At 40.8% G+C, this 19,620-nt stretch overlaps 1 protein-coding gene across 1 annotated transcript in view; it reads right to left on the bottom strand.

Annotated features, from left to right (window-relative positions):
- CSK (C-terminal Src kinase) overlaps nt 1–19,620 on the bottom strand; it is a 126,145-nt gene that overhangs the window by 38,334 nt on the left and 68,191 nt on the right. The window contains exons 2-4 of the mRNA XM_088446177.1: nt 3,302–3,378; nt 2,047–2,160; nt 1,440–1,552 (exon numbers count right to left, since the gene is read on the bottom strand). Of these exons, the coding sequence (XP_088302303.1) occupies nt 1,440–1,552; nt 2,047–2,160; nt 3,302–3,316 (242 nt within the window). The 5' untranslated portion in view covers nt 3,317–3,378. The remainder of the gene's footprint in view (nt 1–1,439; nt 1,553–2,046; nt 2,161–3,301; nt 3,379–19,620) is intronic.

Here is a 19,620-nt window from a genome sequence, read left to right as displayed (position 1 = left end):
TGGTTGTATCCAAAAAATGTTAATCTCTGGCGAGAAGTTGTAAATATCTTATATCCCACATCCTACAGATTCCCATCCAGTGCAAGCCCAAGTATTTCCTTCTTCCTTTAAATCTCCTGACTGCTACTAACACCAATACAAACTGTTACGCCACATAGTTTTGGCGACTACTTGTCAGATAGCTGCTGATTGGAAAAAGTTTGCTTTCCCCTCGATTAACTCAATTTCTAGGATCTGGTAAACCCTTCGTATGGAATATATGACTAGTATCCTTATTAATTCCTCCAAATCCTTTGACAAGATCTGGGGTCCCTGACTTGTTTCACAAAGAGCTCCCTCCCCATTTGAGTTGGGTTAATAACTTGTTTATCCTTTTGAACAGTTTCCACCTCCTGCTCCTTTACGTCTGTTTTTTTTCTCTCTTTGTCCTTTCTCTACGGTCTGCCACACCGTTTTTTCTTTGAGCTTTTTTTTTTTTACCCTTTTATTCCCCCATTCTATCCGTAAAAATTGGTTACTGTACTGTAATCCGTATTTTGTTCACTATGAACTTTGTTCTATTTTTAATTGTTCAGTTGTGTCTCTAAGTCATTATTTTTATTACATTGACCTTTCAATAAATTCTATGTTTACAAAAAAAAAAAAAAAGCTACTTGCATTTTACTTCTAGTTAGCAAGCTACTTGGCTCAGAAATGACAAACATCTCGCAGAACCATCAGCTCAACTATCATACAAGACAATATGTTCTCTGCAGTGTCTGCTGTGGAAATGCTGCGTACATGGGGCAGGAATCCAGCACAATGTCATAGAAATTGTATGTGAAGGTAGTTTGCAATAGACTATGTGAGCAGTGTAGGCTCTCTGTAGCCTCACTGATTTCCCAGTTGCCGTAACAAAAATAGAGCACACTGTCACCTGCCACCCTGCAGCTATGTTCTAGGCACAGGCGGTCGCTGTGCTTACTGCAGCTAATAGAGTTGGGTGTAGCTAATAAACAGGGTTCTGCACAAGGAAGTAACTTGGGCAAATATTACTGAAATATGTATGTAAATGAAGGGCAAAGAACAGGAGAAATTACAGATATAAAAGATAAAGAATTGGGAAAACCCTACCACAATGATGACAAGAGAAGGGGGGGGGGGGGGGATGAATACAGAAGAGTAGGTTGAGACTAAAACAAAAAACAGGATTGTAAAATGTTCAGGAAGAATCCATAAGACAGATGCTGAAACACAATAATTGCACAGCATGTTCATGCTTCAGGGACGTGTGCCTGTAACTAAAGGGGTTTGCAGGACTAGGAGCGCAGTCTCCATTCTCATTACTCAACTTCCTTATTCTAGAAGGGTTCAAGTGGGAAATACTTCTATCCATGCATGTGTATGGTACTATAACAGCAAATCACCAGCAAATACCCCAGCATTTGCAATGTACTTACGGCATCAGGCTGAGCTTGGTCCCAGATTTTACCCCTTCTCTCTTCTGCACATAGTTGGCTGGTATGAACCCAACTTGTCCAGCATTATTCTTTGCTTTGTACCAGTTAGGATCCTGCATGAGAAATGGTCACTATTATATAACATCACCACCATAACCTGTGCAATGCACATGTCAGCTTTGACCCCACCCTTAATTTTTACTTAACGGTAACAAGCCCACAAGGGACTGTATGACCATGATCTACATGGTCATTATGATGCTAATAGTTGAACTGCAGCCATGGCCTTTGTACATTTTTGGTTAGTGTATACCCCCAGTGATATAATTGTAGACCCCAAACCAAATTTTATATTTTTCAAATTAACAAACTTTATGTTTCACCTTACATTTAAGGCCTTAAGAACTGTTAAAGTTAGGGCATGCAGTTTATAGCAAGAAAGATGAGGAAGTGAGTTCTACATAGCGCATTAGAAAGTGTGCTTATTAATAAGGAACCCTATCTCAAATGAAATTTACATTTTTACTTCTCAGTATATTTTGTATCCATTCTTTTTGAATAAACATTAGATGGCAAAAAAAATGATTGCTCCACTACGGTCACTTACCTTCGTAACGGCCACAATGGTCAGGACTTCTCCTTTACTAAATGGAAGGTCTTGGTCTGCTCTGACCTGGAAGTCGTAGTTAGCGACACATTCCGTACCAGCTGGCCAGGGGGTCTATGACATAGCAGAGATTAAGACAAGAAAGAAAACAAGAGTTTAATATTCAGTATGTGTCATACTAACCTCCCAACACTTTTACACAGAACCCTAGGGGCACATCTTTTTACACCCACAGCTTTCACCTTGGCAGATTTGTGGATACAAACGATCATAAAACACAGCTTTCTAAACATAGCGACAATCATTCAAAAGCACAAAAACATGGTAACATTTCCAGGGTGAATGGTACCATAAAAACCAAGCTGAGTACACACCAAATGATGTGTACCCAGCGTGATATCGTGAGCGTCATCATCCGGCGGTGGTGCTGGCATCGGCAAGTGCATGCACACTTGCCGATGCCAGCAGCGGCAGAGTGACAACTGGGGCCATGCTGCATTCGGCAGGATGAATCCTGCTGATGATCTCGCCAGTCGGACCTGCATCGTCAGCGACATAGCAGGTACACACTGAACGATGTGCCCAATATGTCGATGTGTCCTTGTCTTTTGAGTGTTTCCTATATCTGGTAGCCAATGTCACTAAAGAACATCTACTGGAGACTAAAAACATTGAGAGTATTTTGTGGCAAAAAGGTTCAAGTTCCATTATAGGTCCTGCAGACTCCTAAACGTGCCTGACTTGCTCATGTAAGCTGCATAATTTCTTCTACCCTACTGTACCTACTAGAAGCTTTTAGAAAGAATTTAGTCAAGACAAAACCACAATGAAAAATGGTCACCTTAGAAGGTAAAATGAACAAGGGAATTATACCTAGTAGACATTTAATAGCTCCAATGAAGACCAAAGCAGGCCAAATAAAGGGAAGAACAGGAGATACAAAGGCCAAAAATGAGAGTTGAAATGACAAACACACAAAAAAAACACAAGTACCCTTTAATTTTAGTACTTCTATGAAAGTGCTTAGTTGCTTATAGGCTACTATAATGCGCAGAATGGAATATGGTATACCTTGAATAATAATAAAAAACGCAGGGTAAAGCATTAAGACAAAAGAAAATATAGGACTAACACAGCATACCCTTTGGAGACACTGTCATAGATCACATGGTAGTACATACCAATAGAAAAGTTATCTGGCAGTGTGAATAACAGCGCAAACATTTGTATATGAGATTATATTCTGCATACTCACCTGCACCACAGACATTTTGGGAGTGAGTTCTGGGAAACAGTCTCAGAGAGATGCTAATCTGCAGGGTACCATCAGATCTACAAGAGAGATAACATAACAAAGTTCTTTAAATATAATTTATGGAAAATCTGATTTAAATGACATATGAAAATGTGTGTAAAAAAGTAGGGATTAATTATACAAACACAATACTACAGAAAAATATAACTTACTATAGTACGTCCCATCATCTGCTTGCATCTTAAAACTACACAAACACCTCATTACTTTGTTATCTCTTCTGTGCATTCACTGTAAGATCATTAATTTACCTGACGCAGCCAAGCTCAAATAAGAAGAACCTGAAAATATGGACTGTGGAGTGATCCACAATAGAAACAATAAAACATGGTCTCTGCCTTATATAAACCCAGATATTTATCAACAGGGCCGGATAAAGGGCCACATGGGCCTATGGCTGAAAACGATCAAGGGAGCATTGTGAGAAGTGGAGGAGTTGTGACCTGTCCCATTTGGGTGTGACCAGTGCCATGTTATCTCGTACACCTCTACACCATCAGGGATAATGTCTCCCTAAACACATAAAAGTAGTAAAATTGCATCATTTTTGTAAGAAAAATACAAATATAAATTTTAATAATTATGATTTATGGCCAACCATGTGGCCAGCTAGGTGGCTGTCATGATGATGGGCCTATTTTATGTGGAGGCCTGGTGCAGTAGTCTCATCCAACCCATTGTTAATATGGCCCTATAAGGTTTAGCTGAAAATACAGGAAGTGGTCACTGACTTGCAAAAGTTGTATGCAGTAGTCAGTGAATTGTAGTAGTTGCATTTAGACATCACTAACCTTCATAATATGGTCACTCTAAACCAGTGGTTCCCAAACTTTTTCAAATCACAGCACCCTAGAGTATCAGCATTATATCTACGGCACCCTTGAGTCCAAAGTTTCTTATTCAGAAATTCATCGAAAAATGAAATGAAGTAAATTGTGCTTATTTGTCACCCTTAGGTTCAGTTATGTGGTGGTTGACAGGGCTGCGCTTCTTTTTGTCCACACATTTTTTGATTGGAAGCCATTAGCCCTGGTTTTGCCTATCACACTGACTAAAAATCATTTTATTTGGTACTGGACCACCAACCCAAGGCACCCCTGCAAGTGCCCTGATGCACCCAGTTTGGGAACCACTGCTCTAAAACGGTCAGTTCTGTGCAATTTGGCCATATAGACAAGTGACCAAATGACCCCAGTATATTTAATGGATCTCAAGACTAGTACAATGCTAAAAAACTAAACTTCCTTCACACTATGGGGTACATTTACTAAAGGTCGATTTAAAATAAATGAATATCGATCAACATCAGTGCTGTGTTTCTGGGGCTAAACCACACAATTACTAATACTTAAAAAAAAAAAAAAAAAAGGTCAGTAAATATGTGATTTAGCCCCAGAAACAAAACATTGATGTTGATCGATTTTCATTGATTTTAAATCGATCTTTAGTAAATATACTCCTATGTTCCATAGTTGCCAATGTCTATAATTCCAAGGAACAATAGCAGGCTTCATGTATTTGTTTCTGTAAACAACCCTCATTATTAATATACTGTAGGTCAAACTGAAATTCTGTTCATTGAAAAAAGTTTTTATTATCCATTTTTATTCTCTGGGCTTTAAACTTTATAGTGCTTAGATTTTGTCATCACCTGCCAAATTGTAACATCGTCTCAGTTGTACCCAGCTTAAGTAACTTTTTTGCATTTATATCAGGCTACATATTACTTTTGTACCAAATGACTGCCCAATCCAAGACCTGTAAAGAGATGCCAAATTCCCTACAGAGTACTCTACCCTCTAGACAACCAAAAAAAAAATAAAAAAAAAATTGTGGCATGGGGTTGCCACTGCGTAAATAGTGTGCGCACACGCAAAAAAAGATGTTACCGAAAAATAAATTTAAATATGCAGATACAAACATGATTATTGTAGTCATTACCATGAAGATATACTGTAACAAGAAAGAATAAAACAAAACCAAAGACGACTAGGAATATGAAAGTGTAATATGGATTTCTAGCCCATAGAGTGATCTTCTTACCATCCTTTTTGAAAAACTTGGCCCCAATGGACCAATATTCCTGTATATAGGGGAAGAAATTATAATTTGAGGATTGTTAATATGGTAAAAACAGCTAATTATACTTCGATATTTCCATTTCTTTGAGACTACTTCATGGCAGCCATTACTCTGGGATTATATCCCATTCCCAAGGATAGACAGGAAGTTGTTTTGCCAAGGACCGCCCAGCTAGTGTATATATCCTTGCTCCTCCCTTTCCTCCTTGTATTTTGAGTGTCTCCTATATCTGGTCATGGGAAAAAACACCATAAGGGAGGGTAACTATAGGCTGCCATGATGTATTCTTCAAGAAATTAAATTATCGGTAAATATAATTTGCTGTTTTCTTCATCGCAACTTCATAGCAGCCACTATGCTGGGATCTACCAAAGCAAAATATAAGGAGGGCAAATAATTAGCCAACTAGCATATCCATGCTTAAATATTGAATTTATTCATAAGACTGCCCTTGGAGGACATTACTTCCAAAGTGGGTGTCCGCTATATCCAACGTATAATGGCTTGAAATTTTATGTATCGATGACCAAGTGACTGCCGCACAAATGTCTTTCACTAACGCCTGCTCCTTCTTGGCCCATGAAGTTGATACCGCCCTGGTCTAGTGTGCTTTAAGATTTTCTGGAGTTTTACGACAGTCTTTCTTATACACAAACGCGTTCACCTCTCTAATCCACCTTGCGATAGTCTGTTTTGATGGAGCACAACACTTTCTTGCACCCAATAGCAGAACAAACATGTGCTTTGTTTTCTGGAGCTCCTTCACGCTGTCTAAATAGAGAGTTATTGCTCTAACAAAGTCCAGTTTATACAACTTTTCTACACTCATCTTTAGGTTGAGGAGAGAAAGCCAGCAAAATTATTTCTTGATTTAAATGAAAGGTTTACACTACCTTCGGTAGAAAAGTTGGATTCGTTCTTAGAACAACTTTGTCTGGCAATATATTTAGAGAAGGCTCTTCAGCCATAACACCTGCAATTCACTTACTCTCCTAGCTGAGGTGATAGCAGTTAGAAATACAACCTTCCAATTCAATAATTTCACAAGAATCTCCTGCAATGGTTCAAATGGAGGTAACATCAATGCATTTAGAATAAAGTTCAGATTCCATGGGGCTACTACTGATCTTACATGTGGCCGTATTCTCTTCATAGCTTGGCAGAATTTCTTTACCAGATCTTCTTCGGACCACCTTCTACCTAGTAAGACATCTAAGGCTGCTATTTGCACATTTATAGTAGATACAGCCAGACCTTTTACAAAACAGTCATGCAAGAATGGCAGAACCTATTGTGTAGTGGCCGTCATAATATCAGATTTAGGATCTGCCTATGAAATAAAAGTCTTCCAAACTTTATAATATATCTGAGAAGACACCTTTTTCCTAGCTTGCATAAGAAGCTGAACGACTTGATTGGATAATCCTTTCAGTCGTTTTCCTTCCATTTCCATGCCGTCAAATGCAGACTTTGCGGATCCGGATGGAACAATGGACCTTGGCGCAATAATTCTGGGTTGATTGGTAAGGTCCATGGCTCCTTGACTGCCATTCTCGCTACTGTCAAGAACCAAGCCCTGTTTGGCCAATAAGGAAGATTATCACTCACTCTTTCCTCTCTCATCATTTTTAATGCGTGAGCAATCATTGAAAAACATACCCCAGCTTGAACCTCCAAATTAGAGAGAACGTGTCTACATCACTTGTTTGTGGTAGATGGTACCTGAGGAAAAAAACACAGTATCTTCATGTTCTGATGTGTAGCCATCAAGTTTATTTCTGAGTTACCAAATGTTTTTGTTATGGCTTGAAAGATTTGCGCACCCAGCTCCCATTCCCCTGGAAGGACCTGGTTTCTGCTTAGGAAATCTCCTAGGATGTCATTTTTCCCTGGCACATGCAGAGTCGATAAGGATTTTATGTGTTGTTCCGCCCACTCCATGATCTTTGACACCTCCACCATTAGAGTACGACTTCTTGTGCAGTCTTGGCAATTCAAATAGGCCACCACTGCTATGTTGTCTAAGAATATTCTTGGATGCTTTCCTTCTAGCTGATTCTGAAAGCACCCAATTGCCTTCCAAACTGCTTTCATCTCTTGTTGGTTTGAAGAGGCTATCCTTTCCTGAGGGGTCCAATATCCTTGTTGCAGCAAAGGCGCACCCCAGCCTGTTAAGCTTGCGTCCATGGTTAGCACTAGAAATTGAGGCTCTGGCAGTGATGTTTCCTGGTCGATCAATTTGTGCTCGTCCACCAGGATAGAGACTCCTTTGTTGCTTGTTCCAATTTTATTCAGCAGTACAAAGGGAGCCCCTTCCTGCTGTGTTTCAGAACATTCCATTGTAATTTCCTCATTCTCCACCTTGTCCATGGGACTATAACTATTAGATCAAGAAGCCGAAAGCGCCAAACGTAGAAAAATTTTATCACATCCTCTCTCCAATGCTGCCAACTCGCGGATTTTCCTGCTTCTTTCTTCTGAAAGTGTAACGTGTATTGATGAGTATATATTTGCACGCCCGAGAATTGTATGTTTTGTGCTGGTTTTAACCAACTTTTCTATTGTTTCGTCCAAAGCTTGTTTCACCATTTCTTCCGATTTCCCTGAAAGTAGTAGATCGTCCAAATATGGCCAGATTGCTATTCCTCGTTTTCTCAGATGGGCTATAAGAGGTACAAGAACATTCGTAAATGTCCTTGGAAAAGTTAGCAGGCCAAACAGCAGACATGTAAATTGGAAAGGTCTTCCTTTGACACAGAATCTCAGATACCTTCTGTATTTCTTGTTGACTGGAACGTGATAATACGCATCCTTCAGATCTATCGAGACCAGGAAATCTACTCTTTTTATTCCTGCCAAAATAGTTTTCAATGTTTCTATATGAAACTTCTTTAACATTCAAGAACTTGTTTAATTCTCAGAGATCCAGAATCGTTCTGAACCCCCCCTGTGTACTTTTCTACCAGAAATAGGTGGGAGTAAAACCCCTTTCTCACCTGTATGGATGGGACAACCTCTACTGCTCCTGAGATTATTTTTTTATTTTTTTTCCTAAAGCTGTGACTTCCAAAGCCATAGCCGGAACTTCCTATTCCACAAATTTGTTTATTCTTGGAATCTGTTTAAATCCTGTTATCCCTGTGATACTACATCCAGTACCCATTTGTCTTGAACAAAATGTTTCCATCGTCCAGCAAATCTTAGAAGTCTGCCCCCTACCAACACAGATGTGAGGGGCTGGCTTGCAGTAGTCATAACTTCTGATTGCCTCTCCTATAGGACTGGCAAAAGGACTGTCGGGTTATCCCCGTGGAATACCTTCCACCATATTGACGTCCTGGCCAATAACTTTTAGCTTCTCTAAACTGTTGTTGAGAAGATGGCCCAGGGTACCTGCTTCATTAATCTTGAGGTAACTTTACAGATTTACCACCGGTCAATCTCTGAATTATTGCTTCCAGCTTATTACCAAACAACAGAGAACCATCATATGGCAACAAAACCAGTCCATTCTTTGAATGCGTATCCGCTGTCCACAATCGCAACCATAATGCTCTACTTGCCATAACACCTGCAGCCATGGTTTTGGTTGAAAATTCCAGTACATCAAGAGACGCTTCACACAAATACTCTATAGCCTTCTGGATTATTCCTAGGCTCCTCTGTAAATATTGCCTCAAGATTTTCTCCTCCAAATCTGACTGCCTAAAGGAATCCCACTGCCTCAAGGCCTGTGAAACTGAAGCCACAGAAACACCAGATTTAAAAGACACAAAGAAATATGCAACTTTTTTATTTTAGAGAACTTTCTATTTTCTTATCCATAGCATCTTTTAGTACAGCACCATCTTCTAAAGGATAGTTGTTCTCTATGTTATTTCCGCTACTGCAGCATCTATTCTAGGAACATTACACCATCTGAGAAACTGCTCATCATTGATCGGATACATAAGACCAATTCTTTTCAAATTACCCAGTCGCTTATCCAAGTTCTGCCATTCCTTACACATGATTTCCTTCATCACCTTATGCACTGGAAAAACTCTAAACCTTTTGGACCTATTTTCAAACAGCAAATCTTGATCACTAGACTGTTTAATTTGGAGATTGTGGATAGCATGTTGAAACAGATCTATAAATCTATGAATTATAAGGAAACTCTGCAACATTCTAGCATCCTCTAAGATCTCTCCCGACTCTGTACTAGAAGAATTATCCAAATCATCTTCAGGTACAATCTCTGGTGACATGCGGCCTGATTCAGCAAGGAATTCATGGATGCAGACACACGCACCCGTCCGCTGCGAGAATATGCTAATGAATGCATACGCACGAAAAAATAAGCAGACGCCTAGCACTACATAATACCACCCACTTCCCTTAACATGCGTCCTCTAATACCTGGTAAGACAGCAGAAACATTGAAAACATTAGCATAATAGTGGTTTACCTGACCTCACACAGGATTTGTGCCGTTTCCTGTGTGCAACTAGACGTCCGTCGCCGCAAGGGTTTAATTATGCATGCCCCTGAAACGTTTGCCCAACCACTCCCCCGTCATCACCCACAAACGGCACTTCCTGTCAATCACTTGTGCCGTGGGGCTGCGGACTCCCTGCATACGCATCCTCTATCGCACTGTCCGGATCGTGCACTGTGATGCATATGAATACGCAGAGCAAAAAACATCATCCAAGTGCATGCATTCTCTCCTATGCGTTCCTTGCTGAATCAGGCCCATAGCCCCATAATCATAATCCAGGCTAGTCTGTGACCTATGGGAACAGAGTGAGATATCGCTCTCTCAACTGTGAACCTGAACAAACCATATTGCAATGCAAAATACATACATATTTTTACATGTGGGGTAAATACTGGCTGCTTTTGTATGTAGCGCACAAATACTACACAGCTTTATTATTACTCTACAATTTAGATGTCAGTTTGGAAACACTCCTCCCAAATCTAAATCTCTCCGCACATTTTAAATCTGCCCCAACTGCAGTACAGCATGGTTTCACCAAGATGATCAGTTGAGAGAGATATCACTCTATTCCCAAGTCTGAATCAGGACCCTAGTTCGTTGTAATTCCATAAATTCCTCCTTAGACAGTAAGGGTCCTATTTACTACAATCAGCATTTAAAATGCGGATGTAGTGTGATATTTTCACCTAAAATCGCATTGCAAATTTAGGAAATATCACAGGGATTTATCAAAAATCCCCTGCAGGGACAGAGCTTGCGATAAAGTGCTGTCCCTGCGAATCCCATCCACAGTCTTCTCACTGTATTTTTTGCAAAAAATACAGCAAGAAGGTGTCCGTGCATGCAACTCCGACTCACCAACCCCACCACCCACTCACTTACCCTTACCTCGGTGATCGGTGCTCCGCTGTTGCCCTCTGGGGCTCCGGTCAGCTAGTCTCCCATCTACTGCACTGTGATCCTGGTCAGCTATGCAGCATCTGACCAGAGTCACGGTGAAGGAGCTGTTGTGAGGATATTTAGTAATGAAATACGATTGTCAATTTTACAGTGTGCCTTCAGCTGTGGAAGCTAGGAAGAAATAATGCAAGAAAAAGCATCATTCTAATATACGAGTGGTTTGTGATACTTTCTCAGGAGTGCAGGATGCAGTGTAACCTTTGAACAATTTGAAGATTTGTTGCCAGATGTTAGGATTTCCCAATCTAGCGATCTGCGCCCATACAATTACAGATCTTTTTCAGTGGTTTGCAAATCAATTGCAGCAAACACAGATCTGCCAACCTTGAAAGACCCATCATTTTACTAGTAACGGTCTGCAAATCTGCTGATCATCTCCATACACTAGCAATCTACAGCCCCAATCCATCTGTGAAATCCAACATGTTGGACAATCTGATTTAACAATTCCAATCACTTTTGGTTGCAACCTGCGATCTGTGAAGCCCATACATTGCCGATTTTTATATACAATCGATTGCAAATTGCAGAATTGCCAGACCGCCAGCTCAACCACCTGTTGACGTCAGGCAAATCTAGCTGCGCACTTGCCTCCTCCCAGGGCTCCATCCCGTCCACAGAGGCGCATACGCTGGGACTTTAGAATGAGGTAAGCCTTTAAGAACAGAAAAAAAAATAAAACTTCCCTACTCTGCCTGACTAGGAGACAGGAAAAAAAGACAAGGAGGAGCAAGGATATATACACTATGTGGTCCTGCCTATACTGGGGAAATGGGATATAATCCCAGGGTAATGGCTGCCATGAAGTTGTGACGAAGAAACACAATTACCTCAAACGTGTTCATTATATAGGAGATACTAAATATCCAGCAGTATACAAAATGCTTCTGGAATTTGGAAAGCTCTTTTGAGTTTATAAATATTCAACTGTTTCATAATAAGTCGACACTGAGTGAATAAGAGAGAAAACAGCACAGGGTGAGAGGGTTGCTCATGTATATTCTACTATCAACAAAAGTTTTTTTAGACTACTGAGCTATAAATTACAGCCACAGAACAGGAAGTGGGTTTGTGATGCACAGTGGAAAGTTTGTAGGCACCCAGCAACATGGCCGTTTGATTTAGTAGTATTGTACGCCTAAATATAAACAGGCTCACCGGTATAAAATACCAGTAATCAGGTAGATCTACGACTTGTCATTAACATTTGAGAAGACAGCTCCCACATCACCACACTAACCAATCTGTGTTACTTCCTATATAAAACATATTTACTCATGTTTTTGGTTTACTTATACTAGAAAATTATAATAGAAATATATGAACAATTTTAGATTCTCCCAAAGATAGGGATAACCATTTACTTTAGGATGACAGGTTCTACACAAACACACTGCGGGGGAATCTGTAAAAGCTAATGTACAGTTAGCTGTGAAAACATGGTGCTGCAACCCATATTGGGTACTTTTGTTTACTTATAAAAAAAAAAGAAGAAAAAAATGACAGAATCCATTTGGCTTCTATGACTTATAATATATTTAGAGTCCCAAATCCTTTAGTACAGGGCTCGACAAAACCCGGGGGCCAGGTTGCCATAGCGACCAGATTTGGTTGCCTGGCGACCAGATTTCCAGCAACCCCCGGGCCCTGTAGTGCAGACCGCGAGCCAGCGGCGGCTGTATGTTTGTTATAGCAGCCGATGAGAGTCTATTCAAATAGCTACAGTATTATTATCTGTGCAAGAGATCAATCTGAAATCATAGAGACCTCTGAGTAGGCGAAGCTCAGCATAGCCCGCAATTAGGCAAATGCACCTTAAGTGGCAACGCCCCATGACCACCCAGTAAGACCCATTCTGCAGCTCCCCCCCTTTAGAATGCAAGCTCTCACAAGCAGAGCCCTCTTGTGTTTCTCCTTCCCTCACTCATACGATGAGCTACTCCAAACTCCCCACTAGGGCACCTAACACTTGTTTGCTGAGGCCCTGCCGAGTGTTATAATCGCTAATGCAGCAATGTTTATAAACCATGTCCTTGTTCTGCATTGTATTGTACTGTATTTAGCTGTTTTCTTGTTTGCTCATTCGTTTATGTACTTTGTAAGGGGCTGCGGAACCCTTGTGGTGCCATATAAAGGATGATAATAATCTCAGAGTTGCACAAGATCTCTAATTACTCTTGAAGCCCCCATACAGCTGCAACTGATTGCAGCAATTGTGCAATCTGCAATCGATTGTGTATAAAAATCTTTCCCTATCAATTTCAGAGTTGCCACAATCGATTGAAAAAGGTTAAGATTTTTATACACAATCGATTGCAAACTGCACGATTGCTGCAATCAATTGCTGATGTATGGGGGCCTTTAGATGTGTGCGATCAGCTGTGGAGCAGTGTTAAAAATAGCAAAACCCTTCCACCAAATGGACTTGCATACAACACTGTATCAGCCCCTATGTGTATACCCCCAAGAAGTACCCCAGTCAAATTTAAGTAGCCTAGTACTTCAGCCTGTTAAACACAACACAAAATAAATGTATTTATAGAACAGAAAAATGGGTATTTTTAAAACATTTAAATGCAAAGTAGTGGCTAGGTATAAATGTACTCTGGATAGAGAGCACATCGTACACACGAAAACCTTCTTACGTGTCATGGAGGTACAAATATATATATATATATATATATATATATATATATATATATATATGCGCTCAGGTACAGGTTTTTCCTTGCATCTTTAGCTTGTCAATACACTTGGGACCTGATGCAGACTTGGACATAAATGAGGCATACGCATTCCCGCACTGTGGGCCTAACTCACTACGGATCGCAATATTGCCTACGCACACAGTTCAACTGCGAGAGCATGCTGAATGCAATGCAAACTCAGCATAACATGAGGACACCCACTTTACCTGACACACATCTGTAAGGTTTAGCAGAATAGCAAAACTATCGGTACAGTACCATCGCAGTCTCATGCACACTTGCACAAGCCCTGACCTTACACAGAAATCTCTAACTTCTACGCACGCTATGAGACCTCACACTCCGTATGGCATTACAGTGGATAATTTATGCATGCCCCTGCAACAGCGAGCGAATGCACTGGTATGCCTGTGTTTCCCCGACCACCCCTCGTCATCACCCACAAACAGTGCTTCCTGTCAATCACTCTGTGAGGGGTCTGCATGGCCTCTGTGATCGTAATAGTTCGTTCGTGCACGCGCACTGCGATCGGCCGGCTGTGTACGTATTAGCAACTGTAATCCTTGCTGAATCAGGCCCTGTGTCCAGAGAAATAAGTCCATATATCATCAGTCTGTATGCAGTTGTACACATCATGTGGTGCGCCTGTCTCTATGAGTATGCTTGATTTGCTATTAGTCATCATCAGTACACTATATAGGGTGAAATAAATACACCTCCAAGCAGGAGTATTTATGCTTACATCCAGGTTTGCATAGGCTGCAGTTCCACTGACAGGCCCTTATAATCCGCTACTACACAGTTGTGTCTCTTCAGACATAAGGGAGAAAAAAAAAAAACACATGATACACTTCTTTGTGGAGTGTATGTTCAACTCTGGATCAAGGACCTTGCTGTTTAGTTAGCTGGGATATTAAATCCTTTTCTAGCGAAGATGTTTCTGTTTTGTACCAGTAACTGCAAATGGGCTGGAATAAAGGATTTGCACCAAGCCCACCCATGGCTTGGTCGCATCAGATGCGACCAAGCCAGGGTGGGCTTTCCGATATGGTAGCATCAGATGCAACCAGTCAGAAACGCCCTGTGGGCGGTGCTGGAAGAAAATCTTACATCATCCGCCAGTTTCAGGAGGCACCTTCCGGCCCCCTCTTTACCCACGCCTCCTATCCCAGGATGTGCCGATCAATGATCACAGTGATAACCGGCCCAGCGACACCCCCCACCCGGTGGCTGAGAGGAGCAGCCGCTGGGGTATTATATTGGAAGGAGCCACTCTGCTCCTGTGTACGATGATGAGCCTATTGGATTGAAGGAGCGTCACTGCTCCTGTACATAACCGTCGGCTGCTTTTCTCTGCAGCCGCCGGTGTAATGAACTGAAGGAGACGCACTGCTGTCACTGTGCCCGGCGGCTGGTCTTCTCTGCAGCCGCCGGGAAATTGGATTGAAGGAGCCACTCTGCCCATGTCACTGTGCCTGGTGGCTGCTCTTCTTGGCAGCTGCCGAGGTATTGGATTGAAGGAACCGCACTGCTCTTGTATATACCTGCCGGTTGTTCTTCTCTGCAGCCGCCTGGGTTATGCATAGTGTGCATCACTGTGATTGGGAGCAGCGATGTGGGGTGCAGCCGGGCTGGCTGATGCAGTGATCAGCACATGCTTCGGTAGGGATGACCATCAATTCATAACAAACGATGATTTACTACCGATGGCTTGCCATCGATGGCAGAGACACAATATTTCTCTTCCATCGATGGCAAAGTGGAACTCGATGGTATTTTTTCTCTCTTTTACTGACACAGAGCTTAGCCCCACCCTGGTGACCCGCAACACACTTTTAATTGGTCTGTGATCCACCGTACACCCACCAGCGGTGGCCATAGAGTGGTGAAAACTATCGATGGTTCACCATAGATGGTTTTTTGAACCATCAATGGTGGCATCGTTGGTGACCATCGATGGAAAGCCACCGATTCTTTTTGGGGAAATTTTTTTTTATATTTGTATTGATTGTTCCATGAAGACTTAGATTATGGTGAACCTGTACCGATCAAAAAAAACGACAATTTTAGCAGTTTTTGGAAAAATATTAGCCAGTTAAGTGGTTAAGCATCAAATAATCAAATAGAATAAAGAACAAGCCTACACGCCAACAAATTGAATTTTTCTTAAACAGTAGCTCATTTGTGCTTTTTAATGCAACTAGCTAATTAGGTAAACATCATAGAAGAGAGCAAATGCTTCAGGGCAGAACAGTGGACCCTTCCTCAGTGCAATATGATGTGCAGAATGATGATGTACCACACCCCTCTTGGAGAAAACATCAAAGCACCATGAAACGTTAATAAACATACAATAAAAGACAAGACCATACATTTGAAAGTTTTTTGCACTTTTCAGAACTTTATTAATAGAAATATAAATGTTTCTTGCATTTCCCTTACAAATAGTTACTATGTGATATTATTAAGTCTTAAAATAAGTATTATAATTAAGCGCACTGAGAAATATATATTTTTTAAAGTGGTTTAAGCAAAACAGTGCTTTAATTGGCAGCTGCTTTTTTTTTTACAAGTGATCATAGAGTGTTAAAAATGACTGATTATTAATTGTGCGCCTGAATTTATATTTGCATAAATTCCTTACAAACATGAAAATGTATTACTAAAGGACTATCTTCATTTAGTGGTAAGGTTTCAGTATACTGTCCCTTTACAGAACACAGGAACATTAACTCACCTCAGTGAGGGCACTTATATTTCCACCACATAGCATTTTTCATGTTATATTTGAGCACATTACCCAAAATAGTCCCACAACACTACTCTGTACTGCTTGGTGACCTTACTCCATCTATCAAATCTTATTCTAGCTATCCATCCATTATCCTCCATTCCCCTCCACACATGACAACACTAGTTTTGTCACAATCAGTCTTCAGCAATAGGGAAATGAGTGGACAAGGGGCATGATTCAAATACAGACACTACTGTAGGGTTTGACGCAGTTTTCCGATTATCGGAAAACTGTGCATGTGCAGGATCCGTTCGGCGCTTGTGCAGAATGGGTCCTGCGATCTCGCTCCCTGATACCCCAAGCTCTTTGAAGGGGGGCTGCCAGCCTAAGTAATCTGAAGCTTAGCGAGACTGCCAGCTTTGTTTCCTTGCGGCTATGCAATACCGTTCGGAACTGAATCAGGGCCATGGTCACTTCCTTCCAAAAAGCTCAGCATTCTTCTGAAATACTGCCGTTACCAATCAGATTATCTGAATACTAAAGGTTTCTCTATTTTCTCCCACTTCAGCATTGAGGACACACGGGAAGTGCACAAAATGGAAATTGTACACAAAGGTGCTTACACCCAGTGGCACAGTCAAGGAGAAATCAGGAGCCGAGACTGCTCCCCCTAACAGTGTTTACAAATTCCAGGCATCGCAAAAATGACGTTATTTGGACCTCTATCTTTGAAGGCTTGGCCAACCACTGTCCGTAGCACATAAGGTATTGTGCGGCCATTTATACAGGATGCACTGCTTAGTATGCTCGCCCCCTCCTCAACCTTCCTTCCATTCTTGTTGGCTTCCTCCACAAGAGTGTCGGGATCACTGCAAAACTTCAATGTAAGTAGGGTAGTGGGTCCCCCTCTCCAGCCCACCACTGATCATTCCTCCCTCCATCTCCTGTCTGTTCTCCCTCTCTGTGCCAGTCACAAACTTTGTATTAGTATCTCCATCTCCAACCCTTATGTGCACCTGTCTGTCTCCACATCTACTCAATATAACAGGCAAATCAATTCTGGTGGCTGCCAATCAGAAGCAACAGGACAAATGGAAGTGCAGCTGTGTCCACCACCAAATAACCTAACCTAAGGACGGCAGGTAAACAAGTTAGGAGTATCGCGTTGAGTAGATGCCTAGTTTCTGCAAAGGAGTACAGCTGTTCGTCCTGATCTGCATGGTACTTGGGATATAATCTACTGCACGTAGCTGCGGGAGGTGCATCCATTAAGTTTGGTACATTTTTTATTGCTCTGGAGGGGGGTGGCCACACTTACTGTGATGGTGTCCAAATGACCCTTTATGTAGCCACACCATCCAACTTTGCTCCACTTTACTTCAAAACCTGGTTATGTCACTGCTCACACCTAGTCAAAGACACCGTATAAATGCTCGCCACAATCTTAAATAACAAAACCTAAATATATGGCATGGAATTCTTGTTGTGACCACTACAATGATGTGGCCTAAAATGTGTTCCTTCAGATAACATTTTAGTTGCTTTCAAAATAAAAATATATACACCCTGGTACTGTGGGTTCTAGATAAAACTACATGTAACAGCATTTACAAAATATTGCTTAGTTCATTTTTCACAGGGACCGAGATAAAAGGAGCTCAGGTTATCAATGTATGATCAAAAATGTATTGGACAAACTTGCAGGCTGTGTGCGATAATCCCATATTATCACTATGTAGACTTCAATATAGGGTAAATGTATATTTTTATTAGCTGCATTAGTAATTTACAACAACATGTTCAATTATGATTTACATAAAACCACAAGAAAACATCACAGCATCTAAGTCTACTGTTTAATAATGCAAGATGTGCCAATGCATGTGATGTAGAACAGTTTAAATGTGTGTTGGGGGCACATTTAATAAAAAATTTATAGCACAGGCTGATCTTTGCAAACTATGAAGAAGAGGGCCATAAGCAGCCCTAAAAACACTGAAAAGAAGAATTAAGGTGAAAATGCATAAATAGTTGTGTGATCCTTTGGGAGATTTTCTCATCTTCAAACCATTAAAATAATTTAAATAATAAATAAGTAGCACATAATATAACTGGCTGCTGCAATTTCCTATCAAGTCTAGCGCAGTGCTATATGATATGCAAAGAGCAATATGTTGTTATATTCTCAATCTTTTCTTAGACATAGATTAAGAGGAGAGGTGGTAAAGTTATTTCAATGTGCGTTTAAATTTAAATGTCAGCATAAATATTATATTTACTTATGTCGAATGTTGACTTCAACTACTAAAAAGCACTTGGTCAACCCAGAAAAAATATACTGTAGCCGATGCTCCACAAAGAGGAATGGATTTGGAACATAATCTGTCTTGATGTTATTAATAAAAGAGGCTGATACAGAGTAGGGAGTGTCCCCAGTGAATACTTTATGTGGAGGACAAACACGCAACACAAGCTCAGCTGCAAAAGGGAGACGAGATAATTATGCAGGCTCGTCAAACATTTAAAGGGACAAAGAGGAATATTTAAGAGTCCCAGCTGTTTGCTGCTATTTTAGGTAAATATGTGAATTCTGCAGAAGCTGGAATATAAGAGAGAGAGAGAGATAATGAGAGAAAATAAGAGCCATATAAATATATACTTAATAAAAGAATCAAGTAGAATGGTAGAGAAATTTATAATAAAAGAAACATGAGGCACAGATGGATATAGCGGGAAACGTGAGATGGAGGGCGGGGAAACAAGAAAATAGGACAGACTACAGTGAAATGTGAAAAGACCTTTTATCCTTTGCTATATAAATATATATATATATCTATATCTATACATATATACACACACACACATATACATATTAGTGTACTAGACTGTGACCATTTCAAGTTGGAAAACCCCCTACATAGTTTGGGATGTGGTGGGACAGGTTATTGAGAATACAATAAAACCATTAATCACCACCAGCTCTTTCTAGCACTATTGTAGTCATACCAATTATTTCCACATTTAATTGACACTTTACGTGTACAGAGTACCAGGTTAAAAACCAATATGCTATATTAGAATACTTCAGCCATAGAATACAGAAAATATGAGATATGGTAAGAACTTACCCTTGTTATCTCTATTTCTACGAAGTCCATAGGGTTCCACAGGATACCTTGGGGTATAGGTGTGACGTCAGTCGCAGGGCACCAAAGAGTTAAGCTTTCAGCCTCCCAGGATGCACTAGGTCCCCCTCCTATACCCCGCCCCCGGGCCAAGGCACCTCAGT

Source organism: Taudactylus pleione, unplaced genomic scaffold (assembly GCF_031769625.1).
Source record: "Taudactylus pleione unplaced genomic scaffold, aTauple2 ptg000019l, whole genome shotgun sequence".
NCBI classification, from domain to species: Eukaryota; Metazoa; Chordata; class Amphibia; order Anura; family Myobatrachidae; genus Taudactylus; species Taudactylus pleione.
Note: the sequence above shows the minus strand (reverse complement) of the source record. Positions and strands in the feature narration are given on the sequence as shown.